We start from the raw sequence: 23639 nt of genomic DNA on the forward strand, positions 1-23639 counted from the left end.
TACGAACGAGTTCCGTTCCAAGAGCTTGTTTGTAAGTCTAATTTGTTCACAAGTCCAATGAACATTGTCTATGTACTAGAAGACTAGCACAGAGTGAGGGGGGCCTGGAGCCTATCCCAGTAGACCTACTGTATGGCAGGAGCCGGGGTACACCCTGGACGGTGTGCCAATCCAACGCAGGGCACACACACACACACAAGCTCATTCACACACTACGGGCAATTTGGGAACAGCAATTAGCCTAATCTGTATGTCTTTGTATAACTGTGTCAGGAAACTGGAATACCTGGAAAATGAGAAAATGTAAAAAACAAAAAAAATTTAAAAGGCCACTACAATATTTAAGTTTTTTGTTTTCTGAAAGAGTGCACCTTGCTCTTAAATAAAGAACAAATTTTTTATTTTATTTTACTATAAAATGTGTACAATTTAAGGACATTCAAATTACTTATGAATTATTATATATATATATATATATATTATTATTCTTTTTTTTTTACTTTTCGTTTCAATATTAATCAAGAGCTTCATTTTCTCCTTCCTATGAATTTGAGGAAATTCGGATGATGCTGCTTCCTGTCGAACACGTGACTAGTGGAATATTCTAAACGTTCCACAGGGTCAAATGTGTCCAGGTAACAGGATGAGTGAATGTTAGTGGACAGAAATAAACCTGTAAAGGATGATTCATAGAGGAGGAGGTTGAAAGCGTGAGATGTTCAATGGATAATGCAAAACAATCGAAGGTATTTTGAGATGTGTCCGTGTCAGTGCTCATATTTCAGGGGAAAGTTTAACAGGGTTTGAACAAGGTTTATTAAAGATTGTTTGTGTGTTTATTTACCTCTGGCTGTCCGGAAAGACTCTCTCGCATTCTTTACACTCGTCGGTGGCACTCGGGATGGCCTGCGCGGGCAGCGTGAAGCCGGACGAGGGCCGGTTGGAACACGAGTGGTTCTGATGCTCCAGCAGCTCTGAGCCTGATGGGAAAAGCTGCTCGCAGTCCTCGCAGCGGAACTGACGCTCCTCTGCACGTGGAGCACGACAGATCTCTTATGATTATGGAAATATACTGGATTACGTAATAATAATAATAATAATAATAATAATAATAATTTATTTTAAAAACAACACAGATCAGACAAAATATTTTCTTTTATGTATAATGGTTACGGTTAAGTGTAAGCATGATTTCTTAAAGTGTGTGTATGTGTGTGTGTGTGTGTGTGTGTGTGTGTCGGGTGGTACCATGTATATCTGGAGCCATGGCTTCACATGAAAACTCTTCAGCCTTCATGAACAGTACAAGTTCTTCACCCGGAGAAACTTTGCGCACCACACGGTAGAATATCTACACACACACACACACACATAGAAAATGTAAACACCAAAGTAATTTAAAACTAATCTGTGACAAAAAAAAAAAAAAGAATGAAAGAGAAATTCACAAAATACCATTACATAAAAACCACACACACACACACACACACACACACACGCACACACATCCCTGGCAGCACAATAGGAATTGCGAGAAACAATCAAGGATGGTGTTATTTTTGGCAAGCCTTAAAGGGTCCGGACTATTCACTTCCTGCACGGCCTGTTGGTGACATTTCAACATTCTTATTAGAGATGTCACACACACACAGTGTGTATGTTGAGAGGAACATTACGCTGGAACGCTGGACAACCGACTCCTCTTTGTGTGTATGTGTGTGTGTGTGTGTGTGTGTTTGTGATTTAAGATGAAGCAACAAAATGCTTGTCTATTGTTTTACAGGAGAATACAGGGAACTTAGAGAACACTCGCAGCAGCATGAGAACCATAGAGCCACTCAACCACCCCAACACACACACACACACACACACACACACACATATAAACACATAAACGACAAAAGGTCACAATAATATTGTGAATATGAGACAATGGTTCATGTGAAACAGGCGGCTCAGCGTGACTGATCTACAGCTCGGGACAAACACTTAATCTCAGACGTTTGGTGTTCAGGACAACACGACCAGCGCACAAACATAAAGATGAATGGATAAGTGTGGAGAGATAAAATCATTACACATAATTCAAATCTCTGTCCTCTATCATCTCGGTGTCCTTTCTGGCATCTTTGTCCTGTCTTGTTTTCTTTCCTAGTTGTCTCCCTGTCATCTCTGTGTTCTCTTTATGTGTCCTCTCTGTGTGCTCCCTATGTGTCCTCTCTGTGCTCTCCATGTGTCCTCTCTGTGCTCTCCATGTATCCTCTCTATGTGTCCTCTCTGTGCTCTCCCTATGTGTCCTCTCTGTGCGCTCCCTATGTGTCCTCTCTGTGCACTCCCTATGTGTCCTCTCTGTGCTTTCTCTATGTGTCCTCTCTATGTGTCCTCTCTGTGCTTTCTCTATGTGTCCTCTCTGTGCTTTCTCCATGTATCCTCTCTATGTGTCCTCTCTGTGCTCTCCCTATGTGTCCTCTCTGTGCTCTCCCTATGTGTCCTCTCTGTGCTTTCTTTATGTGTCCTCTCTGTGCTTTCTCTATGTGTCCTCTCTGTGCTTTCTCCATGTATCCTCTCTGTGTGTCCTCTCTGTGCGCTCCCTATGTGTCCTCTCTGTGATCTCTATGTGACCTCTCTGTGCGCTCCCTATGTGTCCTCTCTGTGCTCTCCATGTATCCTCTCTATGTGTCCTCTCTGTGCTCTCCCTATGTGTCCTCTCTGTGCTCTCCCTATGTGTCCTCTCTGTGCTCTCCATGTATCCTCTCTATGTGTCCTCTCTGTGCTTTCTCCATGTATCCTCTCTGTGTGTCCTCTCTGTGCGCTCCCTATGTGTCCTCTCTGTGATCTCTATGTGTCCTCTCTGTGCTCTCCATGTATCCTCTCTATGTGTCCTCTCTGTGCTCTCCCTATGTGTCCTCTCTGTGTGCTCCCTATGTGTCCTCTCTGTGCTCTCCATGTATCCTCTCTATGTGTCCTCTCTGTGCTCTCCCTATGTGTCCTCTCTGTGCTCTCCCTATGTGTCCTCTCTGTGCTCTCCATGTATCCTCTCTATGTGTCCTCCCTGTGCTCTCCATGTATCCTCTCTATGTGTCCTCTCTGTGCTCTCCCTATGTGTCCTCTCTGTGCTCTCCCTATGTGTCCTCTCTGTGCTCTCCATGTATCCTCTCTATGTGTCCTCTCTGTGCGCTCCCTTTGTGTCCTCTCTGTGCTCTCCCTATGTGTCCTCTCTGTGCTCTCCATGTATCCTCTCTATGTGTCCTCTCTGTGCGCTCCCTATGTGTCCTCTCTGTGCTCTCCCTATGTGTCCTCTCTGTGCTCTCCCTATGTGTCCTCTCTGTGCTTTCTTTATGTGTCCTCTCTGTGCTTTCTCTATGTGTCCTCCCTGTGCTTTCTCCATGTATCCTCTCTATGTGTCCTCTCTGTGCGCTCCCTATGTGTCCTCTCTGTGATCTCTATGTGTCCTCTCTGTGCGCTCCCTATGTGTCCTCTCTGTGCTCTCCATGTATCCTCTCTATGTGTCCTCTCTGTGCTCTCCCTATGTGTCCTCTCTGTGCTCTCCCTATGTGTCCTCTCTGTGCTCTCCATGTATCCCTTCTATGTGTCCTCCCTGTGCTCTCCATGTATCCTCTCTATGTGTCCTCTCCCTATGTGTCCTCTCTGTGCTCTCCCTATGTGTCCTCTCTGTGCTCTCCATGTATCCTCTCTATGTGTCCTCCCTGTGCTCTCCATGTATCCTCTCTATGTGTCCTCTCTGTGCTCTCCCTATGTGTCCTCTCTGTGCTCTCCCTATGTGTCCTCTCTGTGCTCTCCATGTATCCTCTCTATGTGTCCTCCCTGTGCTCTCCATGTATCCTCTCTATGTGTCCTCTCTGTGCTCTCCCTATGTGTCCTCTCTGTGCTCTCCCTATGTGTCCTCTCTGTGCTCTCCCTATGTGTCCTCTCTGTGCTCTCCCTATGTGTCCTCTCTGTGCGCTCCCTATGTGTCCTCTCTGTGCTCTCCCTATGTGTCCTCTCTGTGCTCTCTCCCTATGTGTTCTCCCTGTGCTCTCCATGTATCCTCTCTATGTGTCCTCTCTGTGCTCTCCCTATGTGTCCTCTCTGTGCTCTCCCTATGTGTCCTCTCTGTGCTCTCTCTATGCGTCCTCTCTGTGCTCTCCCTATGTGTCCTCTCTGTGCTCTCTCTATATGTCCTCTCTGTCCTCTGTGTGCTCTTTCTGTTTCCTCTCTGTGCTCTCTCTCTCTCTCTCTCCTTCCTATGTTATCTCTGTGCTATCTTTGTGTCAACTCTGTGTCCCCTCTATCTTCAGTCTCTGGGTTTTCTCTCTTTGTGTCCTGTCAAATGCATGAAAAAGTCTTTTTCACTAACCTGACTGCTACTCATGACGATTACATCTAGGGTTGGTTTATTTGAAGTTTATTTGTGCGTATGCAAGTTACGCCGTGTGTGTGTATGTGTGTGTGTGTGTGTGTGTGTGTGTGTGTGTGTGTGTGTGTGTTTGTGCGTGCAGTATTGCATCCACTGATAAGACAAAGCCTTAAACTCATCATTGTAGCGCGTTAGAATAACACTCAGATAAACGAAAAAGGGGCTAAGTTCACACACACACACCCACACACACACGCACACACACACACACACACGCTCATGACACACACCTCATAATCCTTGACCTTCATAAGTAACGGAGTGACAAAGTTCATTTCAGTGTTTATTACCATCACCTTCTTGCTCCTGAATGATTAGGTGAGTAAATACACTAAGGCAGGGTATTATATACAGACTGACAACCGAGCACACACACACACACACACACACACACACACACACACACACACACACACACACACACACACACACACAGCCTTGACATTGAGGAGCAAGGAACCAGAGAGCAGAACACTCCCCCTTCTCCTGCTCCTGCATTCTTTCCCTAATGAGAGGTCATTTCTTAGGCAGGTAACACCACACTCACCCCTTCCTGCTGAAATACACACACACACACACACACACGCACACACTCTCTCTCTCTCTCTATTGTATAAGTGTGTATGAGAAGCGGATGTTACTCTGCCAATGTTCTGATAAACACAGCCATTAGCTCTTCATTCAGCACTGAGCAAATGAATAACACTTCACCCTGTTGGTCTACGCCCATGACTCTCTCTCTTTCTCTCTCTCTCTAACACACACACACACACCCACACACACTCAAACAACTCTGATAAGATTGAGAAACCTTTTAAAACCTTATCTCTGCCCCAAATGTTCTTAATAATTAATCATAAAGGAAGATCAGCAGCATTTCAGCGCGATTAACTCACGTTAATTAAATTTCTTTAGTGGCACACGTGAGCTCGTTAACTACTGCAGCTGCCCGAGAAGCACGTCCATACACCCAGACACATATGTAATAATAATAATAATAATAATAATAATAATAATAAAAATATATAATAATAATAATAAAAAGAAGAAGGAATTCTGAATATAATATAAAAATTATAAAAATATAGACATCTGAAACGTAGTTATGAAAGTGGTTTTAAATTGAAGCACACACTGGTTATCGTTTCTATAGTAACATCTTCATAAGGGACTTGTGACACAATCACAGCGTAATTATTATAGCATTAATATTAAAAGGAACAGAAATGTGCCATTATTATTTAACACACAAAGTAGACATCTATTGAAATCGCTACATTTATTTAATTAAATTCATGGAATGAGTCTCCGGTATCAGCACTTATCCGAAACTGTCGGTTTTCGTAACTGTTGCCGTGGTAACTCTGATCCGTGATTTTTTTTTCCTTTTCCAGGACGTCTCTGAGTGTTTTATCCTCTACATAAGAATAATATTAAACTATGATGGTAATGGATATTGTGGCACGGTGGTGTAGTGGTTAGCACTGACGCCTCGCACCCCCAGGGTCTGGGTTCAAATCCCACCTCGTGTTCTGTGTTCGTGTAGAGTTTGTATGTTCTCCTCGTGCTTGGTGGGTTTTCTCCCACAGTCCAAAGACATGCGAACTGGCGTTCCCAAATTGCTCATGGAGTTACTGGATGTCCTACCACTGTTGTAAAAATAGGAATAAATACATTTCGGGCTCCTTCAGAGGTGCCTATATTGATGGATGGATGCTAATGAACGCTACATATCGTTGCCCGGGGTTAGGTAGAATCTGGGAGAAAATCTACACGAGCATAAATGCACCTTGAATTCGTAGCGGGAATTCTCGACCTTGAATTCCTATTAAAGAATAACTCCATTGTCCGTAAACAATCGGATTTAATCGGAGCAGGAGGTTCGAGTTTGTCAAAAGCTTCAAAGCTCCGCTCGCTCGACCGTCTCCTAATCATCTTTGTGCAGCGCCACTTTCAGGAAAGATTCCCCAAAGAGATACGATCCAAAAGATCCTTTATGCATTATACCAGTCTGTGAGCCGCTACTGAATAGCACGAGTGTTCTTACTATATTATCTCTCCTTTCCTGTTTCGTTCTTTCTGTCTTTCTGTCGCTTCTTAAAACATGAGGGTGTCCGGAAGACATCGGGACTCGCTGTGGGTTTGTGTTATGACAAAATATCATCGCGGGGATTCGAGCTAAACGACCTGGAGAGGTGGTTATCTGTCTTCTGTCTCATTCTGCCGAAGTCTCCGTCTAACTCGAGGAACTGAGCGAGGTGGGGAGGCGGGGGATTTTTGTAAAGAAGTTGCAATATTCTTGTAGAGATCTGTTCATCTATTGGAAACACAAAAAGGTAAGGGCTTCCAGGGTCAAAGACCAGAACTGAAAAGAATGAACATCCACTTTAGAAAGCACCTGTTGAGTTTCCCTTCATGCTCCACTTCTAGGTTCTGGTTCTTCTGCTTAGAAATTAAACGAGTGTGTGCAGTTCACTGCAGTTCAACTTTTCAACTTTACTTTAAAAGAAAGAATTTGATTTTAAAAAAAGAAAGTTTTATGGATTATTGATTAAAAAAACATCTTGGAAAAAATATCTTAAGAATATATTAATTTCTCATTGGTGTAAAGGTGATGACACTGATAATAAATTCTGGCACCGGGTTAAATAAAGATAAGAAATGTTGGTTGTTTCGTTCGCAAAATTTCCAAACTGAATTTGAAAAAATATTATTGTACCTTTTTTTTCTTTTTTTTAAGTACGTCTAAGCTGAATCCAATATTGTGGTGGGCAAAAGTATTGACAACACATCTCATGTGCTAAAGTTCTCCCTGTGCACAAAACAGGTGATGTCACTAATGACTTCAATCCTATCTGGCTAAAGAGTTGTGCTAATTTGAATCAATATTAGTTGCTTTAATTGATGCAAGGACTTTTACTTACTGTTTCCGTTTCTACACAAAAGTGTTTAAAACTAGCGAACTCTTAAGTAAATTGCATAATTCTTTAGCAAGTTTCTGTACTTGATCTTCAGGAGTAGTCCAGACGTCTTGTCCAGCCAGACCCAGACTGTTTTGAAGACTAAAGGATTTCATACTAAATGGTGATTGTTGTTTACTGATTTCTTGGCATAAAATGACTAATAATTAATTATCATCTTGATTGTCGCTAGTAAATAAAAATTGAGAATGGTATTAAATCATTGAATTTCACTTTTGTCTGAATACTTTTGGCCAGCTCTGTATATGTATAGGGATTGCTGGTTGGTCAGTACTTTTCTGGAACACTATCCATTTTTTCCTCTTTAAATTTGACCCTGATTTAATCCTTGATGCATTTTGTAATAATGATATTTAATAATGTGATTTTCTGGTGATACAATTTACATCGAACATTTTTATAGGCAATGGACAATAAAACAATTATGTTATATTGAGCTTCCTCATAGCTTGTCTCAGATAAATAAATCAAAACAAAGCACGGAAGAAAAAGCCAAACATTTTTTTTCTAGCCAAGTCTTCAGCTTGATTTAGCTTTTTAAATGTGTTGAGCATTACTGCAGTGTGAGGGTGTAAGGATGATGCTTGGGGTCATTTTCAGCGTTAAACTTTATGGGATCGCTTCAGTGATTTCAATTGCAAAAACAAGTTTGAAAAAAGTAACATCATAAATTTTGTGTTAAAGTTTTCTTATTCATCTCTCTCTCTCTTTCTCTCTTTCTCCTCCAGGTGGGCAATAATCTTTTCCATCTTTCATTCTTCACATTTCTTCAGTGCGTTACCCTATAAAGAGCCACACGCCAGGCTGAATGTGTATGTGTGTGTGAGCGTGTGAGAGTGTGTGTGTGGGTGTGGATATGTGTGTGATCCAGGCCTGTGGTCTTCCATGCTGCAGCAAAGATACAATAACTGGGAAAATGAAAACAGACACACTGGCAATAGAGACAGAGAGAGAGAGAATGTGGAGTGTGCGAGTCATATCACAACAACACCTTTATACACTGCGTTATACGGGCCATGCAGGTGTTGTGCGTGTGTGTGTTCCGCGTACCTGGTCATGTATCGGGAAAGCTGTGAGGTTGTAGTGGTGGGGAGACGGCGATATCTGGACGTGTCTTAGCCAGCTTGTGCTTTCACACACACGGCCATCGAGTCCAGGCTTCTGGTAAAGAGAAAGAGAAGTGGGCGTGAAAGATAGACAGATAGTCAGATAGATAGAGAGTGACTCTTTGATCTTTTTTTTTATCTTTTACAGGTTACTCAGCAGTGCCTAAACCACATGCCACCCACCAGGATGAGCGGATCTCTCTCTCTCTCTTAAAGTTCTCGTCATTAAAATGAATACACACTTTGACAACTTTGACATGATTGCAACATAACATGGAAAAACACACACTCATACACACGTGTTCATGCAAAATGACAACAAAAGCAAAAGTTATGATCGTGACAAAAAAAGTAGCAGACCATAGAGTAATAAGCGTGCATGTTGTCAATCATGAGTACACAATAGTTAGTCACAGGACAAGTAATGACCTCATCAACGTCATGACAGATTATTCAAAACAATACAAATCAAAATAAAAGCCTGTTATTAATAAAAAATGCACGTTTTCAGATAAAAAAAAAGCCTATTTTGCGGCTAAAGCATTTTAAAAAGCAAATTTTATTTTTTTTATCTTTCTTTTAGAAACAGGCTGTACATAGACAATATGCCTTATGTTTTTATTTTTAAACTAAAGAACATTTAAAAAAAATTAAGGTAATTTCATGGTTTTAAAAAACATTTTTAGGTTTTGTTCCCAAGCTAAAATTTTATCCTTTTTACTAAGAAAAAAAAGATTTAAAAATAAATAAATAAATAAATAAATAAATAAATAAAATTTACATTTATAGAATTCTAATTTAAAAAGATGAAAAGATGCAAATGCACATATTAGTTAATGTTCGAAAAAATCTAATTTGCTGTGTGCAAGTGAAAAGTGAATTAAAGGTAAAACCAAACCAACCAACCAAAAAAAAAAAAAAAAAACTTGAACTTGTACACACGGAAGCTTTCCTATCTTATCAAGCGGGTATTTATACACGCGCGCGCGCACACACACACACACGCGCGCACACATGCTCGATCTATTCCTAAAGTCGACAAAACAAAGAGAAATTGTACTTTTGTTTTTTTGTAGGGTTTTTTTGCGTTAAAGTCGCACCAAGATTTATATATTTATTTGTTTATACATTTCTACTTCCATGCTGACTTTCTCTTTCCTTTGTTCACTCTTAAAGTTATTAGTTTCACTGTTTTATATTCTCTCACTGTTCTTTTTCTCGTTTTTGTTTTTTTGTCGGAAACGAATCCGTGTTTGTCTCACTGCTCTGCTGAACAAAACATTAAAACATGATGAAAAATCTTACATGCAACCAATCCGTCCGTGTTGAAAACTTTTACAACAACAACAAAACCAAATACATAAATATAAAGGGGATATAAAATATATAAATTCGGCTATAATTATTATTATTATTATTATTATTATTATAAAAGTATTATTTTTTAGCTTCGAAATTGTACATGCAATTTTATATTGCAGCAGGCTATTTATTATTATTATTATTATTTTTTTAATTTTTATTTTAAGGTATTGGTGTTGCTGTTTTACTGTTTGCTTTTCTAACTCTCCAATAATAATAACAACAACAACAACAACAATAATAATAATAATAATAATAATAATAATATAAAGCGCACTCTGATCTCTCGACCTTAATATTTCAAACAATTTTCCAGGGTTTCTCACAAAACACAAACCATCTACATATACATTTATACTACTTGCATCTACTAAGCATCCTGAAAATAAGTCGATCTCTCTCTCTCTTTCTCTCTCTGAGATGGATTTAAAACCAAAACGTGCAAAGAGCGAGATATTTTAAGTGCGCTTGCATTTAAATAAAATGCATTTTTAAATATAATGATAATAAAAAAAATAAAAGACAATATTTAACATATTTTCATTTAATCATCAGTCTAAGCTGTTTGGCAAAATGCATGACAAGTTGTTTTTCAGTGCAATAAAGCTTCTTCAGCGCGCTGGAATTAGAAACTGGAATACAACTCATAAGATTTACGACACGCAACAATCGAGTCATCTCTGCTCACTTTCCAAAGGGTTCGGAAAGAAACTCGGAGAGATCAAAGGTGAAGGACAGAGCGAGTATCAACGTTAGAGCCTTTAACACGCGCTCGAGCTCGAGCATAAAACGCAAAACGCTTACCGTGAGCTCTGCTGCACGCTCGAAGAGTCATAAAAAACACGCATACACACACACACATAGAAGGTGCACGCGTTCAGAAAGTCAAGGATGAGGAAGAGGATGACGTGAAGTGAAGGTTCCCGGTGTGTGTGTGTTTTTGTCCCATGCGTCCACGTGTTATTAAAATAACACACGCGCACAAACACACACGGAAGAAAACTTCAGCTCCGGTGCACGCAAGGAAGTAGAATCAAGCAAACTTTTCTATTTTTTGTTGTTGTTGTTGTCCTCCCCTGCGTTATGTTTTAGTCGTGTCCTCCTCTGATGCTTTGCTGTGTCTCGTTAAAAGCGCATCCTTGTGCCTGTCTCGCCTCGTCCTGCCGCGCGCTGTCCGGTCCGGGGGGAGAGGGAAGGAGGGAGGGGAAATGGTGCGAGGGAGGGGTGGATAGATGATGAGCACTGAGGCGGAGGGAGGGAATGGAGGGAGGGAAGGAGGGACGCAGCGGGGTGAAGGAGGGAAGATTGTCTCAGTTCGGAAGTTCGGAGCGCAGAAGCGCAGAGGCGCAGAGTTAAAAGGGGGGAGGGGGTCACAGCCAGGTCGGACCCTCAGGCATCATCATCATCATCACCCCGCGTCCGTAAACCACAACTTTCTCCACTCAATGCTCGTGCAGAACTCCAAAGCAACCAATGTATGCGCTCTCAGTCCATCAGTGCGCGCGCCATGGCGCACTATATTTGCCATCCAAATCCCTCCAGTGCCAAAAAAAAAAAAAAAAGGATCACACTCACTGACTTATGCTTGAACTCCAGTTCAACTTGAGCTTGAGTGTGTTAAGAAAAAGGTATTAATGTGCAAACCGTGTCGCTTGATGGTACATTCACAGCCAAAGAGATATTTATATTGAAAACAGAAGCTACACCTGCCGCGAGCTCTACAAGGCAGAAGGCCCGGGACTTCACACACACACACACACACACACACACACACCACAGCAGAAAGAGAGAACATTCACAGAAACTATATTACATGTCCAGATTAGTTTTTTCTTAAATATATATATATAGAGAGAGAGTAGGAGAGAGAGCTTTAGTATACTAGTACGCTTGTTTTGGAGTTATTTTAAAATCCGTTTTAAATGAAATATAAAAAGAAAAAAATACAAGATCATATCAGTATTTTAGTTTAATCAGCAGTCTAAACTCTGTGTCTATCAGTTGCATGGAAATATTCATGGCACGTTTTTTTTTCAATGCAAGCAAGCTTTAAACTTGTGCAAAAAATGTACAACAATCGAGTCTGAGTTTCTGCTCACTTCTCAACAGGTTTGGAAATAAACTCGGAGATGGGTGCATTTACTTTTAATCATCTGTAGAATAAGCGAGTGCTCATGCGCAGCTGCATCCACAATTCCAGGTGAAAGCAGCTTTATTGCAAACGTTATCATTATCACCGAGGTTAGTGCAGCAATCAGGGGCAGGATGCTGCGCCTTGGACTGAATGAGACGTTTATTCAAGTCATGTAGGAGGTCAGAGAGTAAAACACTTTACGCGCTCAGCACCTCTTTAGAAAGATGAATCACTCTGTCTAGCCCGTTATCTGTGGCATTGAACTCGACGTTTAGATAATGTCCATTGTTTGTGAAAGGCATGAACGGAGGAAGGACGGAGGGGGGAAAAGTCCCGAACGAACGCGAGAGATTCCCATGCACCGGCGTTCCTTGAGAACTCCAGAGCTCTTCCGGTCCGTCGCGCATCGACTTCCTGCCACTCCTGGACTGGTCCATTACTGGAAGTCTTTTTCATTTAGTCATAAATCGCGCCACGAGCGCTTCTATTTTCTCCCTGTCAGGGTGAAGGATTGTGTTTTATGAGCCATTGTGTATTAAATACGAGGAGGACTCTGGGAAAGGGATTGGCTCACCCGATGAAGTGCATTATTTCATTATTGTTATGATTACTGAGATTATTATGATTCTTAACATCTTACATATTTCTTTTTGTAAAAAAAAAAACAAAAAATCGCAGGAAGAGAATACAAAGATATCTCGATGCCCCGATGCCTTTTGCATTGCGTTGCATATGGAGCTAAAACACATGAGCTTGTCTGTAGATGGCGTTGTGAGCCGAATAAAGAAGAAGAACATTGCTTTGGAGAAAGTTGTCCATTTGACATGTTGTTGAACACCGAGCGCAGAAATCCCCGGAGACACCCCTAACAGGCAGGGAGGTTGAATTTGTTAAATTCGTGGATGTTTATACTCGAGCTGAGAGTTTTTATTATTTCCCTGCGTCGGGAAAAAAAGCGCATCAGTCATGCGCAAAGGCGCACGGGCACCAGACGGCCGCTTATTACTTTCCGCCAGTGCGCAACTCCTGCGCACACATTAAAGCCGTCAAACCTGCTTCACCGACCACCAGAGATGTTTTTTTTTTCTTCTCATAGAAAGAAAAAAAAAAAAAAACAGCTCACGCCTAAACAATAAAAGCTTATTATAAATTTATTCAACCGGCACCAGCAATAATAAGAAGAAAAGCGTTTTTGTTTGTACAACCCATTACTGAGTGCTTTATTTACACTAAACTGCTGGATGTTAAATTGGAAAAGGACCGGCCTGGTTGAGTCTGCGCGTGCGGTGAGTGCGTGCGGTGCGCATCACGCACGCAGCTCGCTCTGGTACCCGTGCGTCACGTTGCACATGTCCGTCCCCTTTGGGTTATTTCGAGCCTGGTGCCCTGTCTGTCTCTCACTCTCCTCTTCTCGATGTTTCCCCGACTCCCCAGAGCTGCGTTTAATGGAAACACTGTGTTCGAGGCGCATTCCAGCAGCGGGGAGGAGAGTTGGGAATTTCAGAAAGGGTCTATAAGAGAAAGAAAAACAAAAACCCAACATTCGAATCTAACCGGAGACAACTTCACCAGCTCCAGTCCACATCACTCTCTCTCTCTCTCTCAAAATGTCCTTCTATTTCTTATTCCATACCATGTGCGTTAAGCTATGGAGAGGGAAGGACGCCTGTCATTCATCCTCAGAGTGTTGTGAATGATCCATGTGCCTCCTGCGTAATTTCTACATTAAGCATTTAAATGCAAAATAAAACACATTTGCACCATTACGCAGTTTAGAGCAAATATTTGCGGTCGGTATTATAACATCAGCTTCGTAACCTACAAGTGGTCTTGAGGTCTTGCAAATGTGTGCGTGTGTGGCCATGAAATGAATTAAATGAAATAAAACACGTTTAATAAGACTTAAGTCCTCCTCTGGAACGCCAATGGCTATTAAACCAGAAGAGAGGAAATGAAAGTGGAAAAATGTAAACAACTTTTTTTTTTTTCTTCTTTCCCCTAGACTGTGGAAGTGTGTCTGTTGTAGAGTGCATGTTAATCTGTAGCTCGGCTATTTGGACCAGAGAGAGAGAGAGAGAGAGAGAGAGGCCCTGCTTTTCCCCGCTGTTGCCCCCCTGCGCAGTAAATTACAGCTTTATGCGCGCTCCCGCTCCATCACCGCGCGCCCGCGCCGCCAGCTGCGTTTATCCTCTCACCCCAAACGAAATATCCTACAAATCAGCTCATGCTAAGATGTATAAACGAATAAAGTAAAGACGAATAAAAAACAAACTACCCTGACAAAATATCCTAAACACTGGCTCGTGCTAAGACAGTTATATAAACTAAAATTTTTTGCTTCCTTTTTAGTATTGACAAAAAAAAAGTTTATACTGTATACTGCCTTCTTACTAGTTATAGAAACTACTACGGTTTAAAAGGGAAAAATACTAAAAGTAAGAACAAAAATCTTCAAAATATGACACATACTGTAAAAACAACAACAAAGGAAACAAAATATTTAACAAATTACCTCGTTATATAGAATAATAAATGTTTATTAGTCTATATAAAACTAAATTAAAATACCATCAGCTTGTTACAGAAACATAAACTAAAGGACAATTGCAAAGAAAATGTTTAAAAAAAAAGGAAAGACAAATCAACAAGCTTTAAACAAGTATGTGTTTATAAACAAATTAAGGCCAATGATTGAAAATCAGAAAAAAAATTCAAAAATGTTGCCTGCATATCAATATCAATGAAAGTAAAACAAACAAATCTACAAAACCAAAGTAAAAACTTAAAAAATGAAAGAAAAAAAACATTGTGCTAAAAAGTTATAAAAAATACTGAAAGTAATAAAACACCCTTAAAAATATCCTCTCCATTAACTTTTGCCTATATCCAAATTAAGTAAAAAGAATTATATATAAAACAATAAAAAAACTGAAAAAATCCTACAGATTTAACAAATGTATTTAAAATTTAAACGTTTAAAAAAAAAAAGAAATAAAAAATACAACATGCAGTGGATGATGCTACCCCAAAAAAAGAAAAAAAAAAAAATGATTACAATAGATTCAATATTATTAATAGGCCTTACAAAACTAAACAATAAAAATTAATTTGAAAAAAAGAGAAAAAAAAGCTCTTAATGCTATACCTATATACGACATGTAGAGATAACTTCAAGCATTATTATAGTATAGATTTTGGCACGAGTTGTGGTCAACTTGTGAGATACAGAATCCTTTCCATTACCTTTCTGTCTATTTTAAAGGTACAGTAATGGAGAAAGGAGGACAGACAGATGAAGGAACAGAATGGAATAAACGTTCGCTGGCATTTGAGAACAAATTTGATTAAATATACAAACCTTTTTTTTTTTTAAATGTAGGATAAATGACAGATAACACATTCTAGCCTTTCCATTTAAGACTATATTTAAACTGCTGTTTGACCTTCTCTGTAATATCACTGTGTGCAACACTAACATGATGTCATACCTTACACTTCTCTTCAAAAATGTAGGTTTGGGGTTATGATTAAGGGCAGTAGCTCCTATTCTTGAGTATTTATAACTGTATATCAATTTATTCTATATAGTGGAACCCAAAACATTATTATGAAGTTCAATGTTTGCAAAACATACATAGAGTCACTTTGTTGTGATTTAAGTTTTTTTTTTAATGCAGTGAAAGAGTGAAAGAGGAATTGTGCATGCCGTCCACTGTGACGTTAATTGCTTTGACAGCGGGAGCACAGCGATGTGACTCGTGCACTCTGAATGAAACACGGAGCAGCAGCCCTCAGGCACAATGAACCATTCAACACCACACAAGACTCCTGAACGGGTGGAGGGGGGTGGTGGTGTTGAAGAGTAGTGCTTACAAAAACATAAGTGCTAGAAAGTCTTCACACTGGTTTAAAAAGCCTGTCAAAGGTCTGAGTCACAAATCGTACATCGCTATATTGAATATTAGAAGGTCCAGGAAAGTCAGAGCCATACGTTACATCCTGAGTTAAATGATTTTATATCAAAGCACTGATAATGCAGTTATAAAAGACTGTCCTGTAATGTCTTCTTCACAACCTGCTCATACTGAATGTCCAGCACACACACACTTAATTCACTTTGTTTGACTTCGTAGTACTGTATACACCTGTAGAAGAGTAATGAGATATACTGTGACATTATCTGATGCCACCCCAAAGAACAATAGTTCACTTTGAAGTCTGAAGCTTCTCAAGGTTCCTTGTTATCTCATCCTTTGGCTTGATCTTTAGGAATCAAAATCTGCATCTGGATTTCCTTACAGCTGCCTTGAGACTATCTATTGTTAAAAGTGTAAGATAAATGCAATGACAACTAATAATGTAAATAAACTTTGATTAAAACAGGCCAAGGGGCAATCTCTAAAAAATGTTTAAAAAAAAAAAAATTAGTCCACCATGGAAGAGCTAAAATGTGCAGTTCCTCGAATGACCACTAGACTCAAAAAGAAAGTCAATCCCCACAGACACCCATGTTGAATGCCAAACTTTACAACAGAAATAAACATTTGCGTTCTGGTACAAAATTGGTTTTATGACACCGGGTTTATGACAACTGAAATATGTTAAGCCATACCAATTATGTGACTAAGAGCTGTGGCTAACTGTTTGCTATGCTAGCTGACTGGAATTGTTGTAGATAAACCTACCACAAGAAATGTATAACGTAGGAGATTTGAATGATGTCATTCATGGAATGACGAGTAAGGGGTAAGGATGATAGAGTTCAAACAAATGCAAACTAACGTTAGCATATATAAACATTAGCCACCTTAGCTAAGATAGATAGCTTGTGGCAACTGAGTTAGATAGGCATGTTCCATTCGCTCCACCCATTTGCCCTTTTACCCACTGTTTTAACCACTGTTTGGGCAGAGTCAGCTCCTGCCAAGATGTCGTCAAGCAGAGCTCCCAAACCTGAACTTCTTCAGAAAACATATGGGTGATGTCACATAGAGTTTGTCCAGCTCTTATACATAGGCTAGTTTTTGTGCTAGTAGGACTGTAGTGCCAATAACTCATTAATGTAATCCTCAATTGAACGGCTCTGAACTGTAAAATTGCTGATGATGTATTGTGATTTTTAATCCAATCATTGTGAAATAAATTGATTGATGCTAATGGATTAGCTACAGTGGCTGAGCTGTATTACTGGAACTGGCATTTTCGTCTCTCTATTTGTGAGCTTTGTCTTTTATGGAGTTTTGTGGGCGTGACTAAACACAAATCAGCTGTGCTCTGAATGCACTTGGTGGATGGATTTATAGCTGATTGGCGTTTATTAACATATAAACACAAGCACTAAGCAAATCAGCACGAATTAAATGTTTATAAATCGGACTAAATTCGACCTGCGAAACAGTCTGTGCTCAAAACGTCACTGTTGAATTGATAAATGAAGCTCATTGTTGCTTTATATAGGCATTTGAATTGACAATGGTTCGAATAGTACGGCATTAAAGGTTACTGAAAGCCAAGGAATGTACCACCAGCAGGGGTTGTGGTGGGGGGACTGCAGGGTGGGGAGACGTTACAGTCAGTGATAACGGTATACTTCCCTTGCGGACAACTCACACACACAGGCCACACTGTGTGTAGGGCCGCGGGGTGCGATAAAAGCCCGCGCTGGTGTCAGAGGTAACGTTTTGAAAGCATAAATTAGGCGAACCAGAGAGGAAAAGGAGGGGAGAGCGTCTCCAAAAACGCCACGGGACATGCTGGAAACTTCAACAAGTCATCTCTACCCACAGAGCGTCTGCTTTTACCTCTCACTAACACTCCTCCTGTGTGTGTGTGTGTGTGTGTGTGTGCGCGCCTGTGTGTAAGGGGGATGGGGTGGTAATTAGACCATGTTGTTGGACCCTGTAGTGAGAGCAATTTGCTTCTTAAACATCCAGTGATATGATCTTTTAAAAAGGCAATTGTGTACCACAGGAAAGATTTAGATCATACCACTTAAGATCCAGAGTGGTGTTGATCTACAATAAGCTCATATTCGTAAGTTTTCTCGCAATTGGAAACCAGACCTCTTTAAAGTACCCTCATTACATCCAAAGCTTGACCCCTCCTCCCCTTTCCTCTCCTCTCCTCTCCGTCCGGTGACTCTTTCAGACCGCTTAATGAAATTCCTCTGGAGCAGCACGAGTCATTTGAGCGCTCGCTATGTGTTTAATAATCATGCTTACACGAAAAGCAGGGGGTGCTATAAAGTGTTTAAGGGTTGGGGGGGAACTCCCAGACACGTGGAGAAGACGGTGCAGCTGAATGTGCTATGAAGTAAAAAGAAACACATAAAAAAAAATGACATAAAGGGAAATCTCAACCAAATATATAACAAATAGATTAATTATATATACCATATAATTGTATTAATGATTCAAAAACATTTTAATGTAAAAGTAAAACCACTTGATTTACTTTGTGTAGGTTTAAAACAGCCTTGACCCGACGAGACATGAACCTTTGAAGGTGCGCTGTGGTGTCTGGCACCAGGACATTAGCAGCAGTAAGTTGTAAGTTGAGGCCTCCATGGATGGATCCCACAGATGCTCGATCAGATTGAGATCTGGGGAATTTGGAGGCCACATCAACAATCTTGAAACATTCTGAATCATTTTTGCACTCCTGCTTAAAGAGGCCACTGCCATCAGTGCAATACATTCGCATGGAGACTTAGACTTGTCTGCAGCAGTCTTAAGGTAGGTGTCATCTATATGACTGTCAGGACACAAGTTTTTCCAGCAGAACATTGCCCAAAGCATCACACATCCCTGATGTCCACAGTACATCCTGGTCCCAAGTCTGGTTGGAAAAAAAATGGGACATTTGCGTCAGGAAGGGCATCCGGCGGATCAGATGGTCTGCGGTGGTGACCCCTTTGATGGCAGAAGCCGAAAGAAAGTTTTATCCTGGTGCCATCTCTTCCTCAGGTAAGCGACACACACAGACATACACAAGGTCATCCACATGATGTAAAGGAAAACATGATTCCTCAGACCAGGCCGCCTTCTTCCTTTGCTCCACGGTCCAGTTCTGATACCCACTGTAGATGCTTTCGGCAGTGGACAAGCATCAATGATAATTGGCTGACCATGACCCTATCTCTGTTTCACCAGCTCTCTCTCCTTGGACAACTTTGGGTAGGTATTAACCACTGCCGACTAGGAACATCACACAAGATCTTATAGTTTGGAAAAATGCTCTGACGTAGCCATCACAATTTGGCTCTTATAAAAGTGGGTTAAATCATTAATCTTGCTCATTTTTCCAGCTTTAAAAACGTCAACATCAAGAACTGAATATTACTTGCTGCCTAATATACACACCTTCGGACATGTGCCACTGAGATAACTTCACTTGTCAGTGGTTTTAATGTTATCATCAATCAGGGTATTTAAAAAACATCTCCAAATAAGAATTTGATAATTTAGTCCATTTTTATTTCTAAAATTCCATATCGAAATACCAATTTCTTCATATCAATTCAGCTCCCATTATTTTATCTGATGCCTGGATAGTAATAAAGTTGATCATCTGCTGCATTCTTTTATTATGCTCTTTCCTTTTCTTTTTTTTTCTTTTGCTCCACAAAAACAAAATCTGGAAACAAAAAATTGAAAACAGAATTTTAATTCAAGAAGGATTATAGATGATCCTAAATCAAAGCCCATTACTGCCACTACATGCTTTGATATTTCTTCTCTCGGACACAATAATGACGCCAAGTCGTAAATCTATTCACCAATTTCCTCTATACAATGAAGCGGTGTTCTTTGATTCCATTTTTTGGCTTGAGTGGTTTTTAACAGAGCTCAACCCCCCTCCCCCCCCCACCTCATAATGCCCCCTCCCCCCTCCCTCCAAGCTACGTTTGCTGAGTTTATCTCGAGAGCTTTCAAGAAAGGGGAAATGGACACCCGAGTGTAATTGCAAACAGCGCTAACCGAATGCAGCGTTTCAAAGGCAAGACAAGAAAGAAGACAAACTAATTAGGCTGCTGAGCACAGAGTCCAGGCCGCTCCTATTTAGGGCTTCGCCGCTTTTCAACGGCTTCAAAGGGGTCCTAAGTTAGGACGGTTTATATTTAACCAGCTTTAACAAGGCACAGGGGGAGCTGCGTTGTGTCTGCTGCATGGTCTCCACACATTTACACACACACACACACACACACACACGCACACACGCACACACACACACACACACAGAATGTGTCTTTTTTTTATATTATTAACAGCCACATTATTTTATTAAATCATCAAACCTAATCAATAAGAACATTGACTTATTTTCAATAACGGCTGCTCTTAAATAGTTTAAATCAGAGCGCACCTGTTCCATTATTTTATCATTTCCATACCAACAACATATAAACGAGGGGCGTTTAAGTCAAACCAGGACTTTTGGTAAAAGTTTTCTCAGTACGCCAGAGCCATGATCGGATTGCCTGCTTCACATCTGAAACCCCGGCCTCCCAGGAACTCCTTTAATGGTCCAAACATGTCGAAATGGCTTGGAAAGAGGTCAGGACTGTACGGGGGACGTAGCAATAACCCCCAGCCGAGTTCCCGTAACGTGCAAGTGGTGTTGGTGAATGACTGTGTGTACAGATCATACAGACAGAAGCGTCGCTTTCTCAGTTTCAGGGATCAGCTGTTCTACTTGCTGAATGTTCACACTTCAGCGGACGCGCCAAGCCACCTCGGCCGGGATCATCATTCACGGATGTACGGCATTCTTTAAAACATTTCAAGTCCCGGTTTGACTCGAACACCACCTTGTATTGAACGCTTATCAAACATTTCTGAAAGTAGTAGCAGTTTTTTTGTAAAACCATAGTTTTTCCAATATGGCGAAGTCTTTAGGTATTTAAGTTCGCACTTTTGTTTGCTTTTCTTTAGGCCATTTTTTTTTGTTAAGAAAACTTGAAGAGAGCGAGAAAGAAAGTCATTAAAGGAGTGACCTGTTTTTTTTTAAAAAGACAATTAAATGTACTTAGAAACTCAGTCACAAGTGTCAAGTTATTGTTATTATAATCTTTAAGTTTTATACCCTACATGATTCTTTTTCTGCAATAATTCTGCAGTGTATTCTATCCTAGTATTTATGTGTATGATCCGTGTGTCATTGCTACTTCTGGACTTTTATTGAACACCTAAGATATGTGTACTCCTAGATATTAATTTGTATGTGAGAAAGAGACGAGAGAAAAGAGAAAGAGTGAAGGAGAGCTGGGAGTTGATTGACTTGTCAGACATGGACGTCGATAGTGCAGGTTTATTCAATTCCAGCCCAATCATAGAGGTGTCACAGCGTTTTGGACCACAGCTCCAGCACTGCCCATGATAAATCTGCTTTTATGAGTCTCACTTATAGCTTTTATGGCTCAGTGTTAGAAAGGCTAATTCAGAGATCAATCACGTGTGTATATGTGTGTGTGAGAGAGAAAGAGAGAGAGAGAGCAGGAGAGAGAAATGCAAAGAGCAGCTCTCCATCTGCACTCACAGGTAAAGGTGGATCGATGCGTATCAGGAGGTCGGGTTGATTTAATGCTACTGGACTATGACCAGATTGTCTTCCATCTCTTTCTTTCCATCATTCTTTCTCTTTCTCTCTTTCTATACCTCTCTTTCCATACATCTATTTTTTTGTCCAATATTTCACCTCTCCTGCTCTCGATCTCTCAATCCATCTGTCTGTGCATTCCCATTTCTCAGACGGTTTCCTCTCTCTCCTTTTTTTTCGTCTTAAGAACTGAAACTGACTCGAGGAACTTTCATCTGTCATCTGATGCTAATTTCTCAGAGCTCCGAGAGAGTGTTTTAGTTTTCACACAATCACACACACACACACACACAGAGTGCGTGACCTCTGTCTGGGACGGTAGTTTCCTTAAGCCTCTCAGCAGAAAGCGTGTGAAACAAAATCTATGAGTGGAGTGAAAGGCAGGAAACGACTACTGATTACACACACATTCATGTCCTACTGTCTTTATGAGGACCTTTCACTGACATTATCATGGGACATAAATCTAACTCTAACCTTCACCTCAGTGACCAAATATATATTTATATATAAGTTTTGTTGTGGCTGTTGTATGTGAACAGCATCATTGCTTGAGGTCCCATTTCCTAAAGGTCCCCACAAATGAAAAACGAGCAGGGATTCCTCTTTGTTTTAGTCCTCAGCAAGCATTCAAACCATATTTAATATAGAAGGATAAAAAGAATTACTCACTCACTCATCCTCTATTGAGTTGGCTATTGAGACTTGGGGCACACCCTGGACGGGGTGCCATTCCATCGCAGTACACACACACATACACACATGCTCATTCACACACTACAACCAATTTTGGAACGCCAATTAGCCTAATCAGCATAAAAGCATGTCCTTGGACTGTTGGAGAAAACCAGAGTACCCGGAGGAAACCCACCAAGCATCATGCAAACTCCATGCACGCAGACCGTGAGGCAGGACTCGAACCCCGAACCCTGGAGGGGCAAGGTGACAGTGCTAACCACTAAGCTGCCGTGCCACCAAACAAAAATAATTATTATGATATATATTTGTGAAATTTTGCTAATAAAACTTTCATTAGACTTGTTGAATTTCTGTATCTGCTACTACCACTACTATTATTATTATTAGTAGTAATAATTGTTGTAGCAGCAAGTAGTTGTACCAGTACCAGTACTAGTAATAATATTGCTGTTAAGGACCCAAGCACCATAATAGTGTAAAAGACAAAGTCACCAAACAGGTTTTTGGTACCAGGCCGGTTGTAAAGTTTACCATTTTAACATGGGAGTCTATGGGAACTGACTCACGTTTGCAGACAGTTTCTAGTGGTCATTTAAGACACTGCATGTTTTGCCATTCCTGCTGTGGAGTCAATTTTCAGAACTGGAGGTTGCTCCATGCATAAAGGAATTTGACGCCAAAGTTACCGAACAGGAAATGATGCCGTGTCTCAGATGTTGTGTGACAAATTCAAACTAGACTTATTATTCTATATAGAAAAATGTAATAAAAGTAATAGCATGTGATGTAAATTCATACCGTATACTTGTTTTGCAAGTACACTGACGACACAGAATGCTCGGTACTAAATTTTCACTTTAAGAACTGAAATTTTGCACGAAATTTGCCTCGGCATGCAAACCATTGTCGGCATGCAAGCGACTGAACCAAGACGAATCCAATGCCTTTGTTGCGCATACGTCCATCTTGCGTCTACAATGCGCGTGTCTGGTAGCTGATTATAATGTCTTTATGTCTACGGAAAGCCAAGCTAAGCGAGTTAACGTTTTTTTTTGTGTTTTTTTTTTTTTTGCACTTTGTGCAAGAAGCAAGGACAAAGTAGCAAGAGGGAAAAGGAGCCACTTTCAGTTTTGTTCAAGAGGAATCGTAAATTAAGGTTAAGTGGAATTTTTTAACGTTCATCAATCAAAGTTGAGTGCAAGAAGTGCACTGTGAAAAAATATCTAAAGAAGGGACAACAACATTTCCATATAATGTCATAACCCAATAAGAACATTTTCATAAGAGTTTAAACTGTAACTTTAAACTGCAGTAGGTGTGAGCATGGACCAGGCAGAGACTGG

At 40.4% G+C, this 23639-nt stretch overlaps 1 protein-coding gene across 11 annotated transcripts in view; it reads right to left on the bottom strand.

Moving 5' to 3' along the window:
* mecom (MDS1 and EVI1 complex locus) overlaps positions 1 to 23639 on the bottom strand; it is a 157167-nt gene that overhangs the window by 21283 nt on the left and 112245 nt on the right. For 8 of the 11 annotated variants that reach the window (XM_053507215.1, XM_053507219.1, XM_053507218.1 and 5 more), the window contains exons 3-5: positions 8449 to 8559; positions 1249 to 1351; positions 845 to 1028 (exon numbers count right to left, since the gene is read on the bottom strand). In XM_053507215.1, coding sequence (XP_053363190.1) covers positions 845 to 1028; positions 1249 to 1351; positions 8449 to 8559 — 398 coding nt within the window. Of the gene's footprint in view, positions 1 to 844; positions 1029 to 1248; positions 1352 to 8448; positions 8560 to 10670; positions 11057 to 23639 lie in introns of those variants that run through there. The other 3 variants (XM_053507221.1, XM_053507220.1, XM_053507214.1) reach the window with 3 other exon arrangements.

The sequence above is a fragment of the Clarias gariepinus genome, chromosome 11, assembly GCF_024256425.1.
Source record: "Clarias gariepinus isolate MV-2021 ecotype Netherlands chromosome 11, CGAR_prim_01v2, whole genome shotgun sequence".
Classification (NCBI taxonomy): domain Eukaryota; kingdom Metazoa; phylum Chordata; class Actinopteri; order Siluriformes; family Clariidae; genus Clarias; species Clarias gariepinus.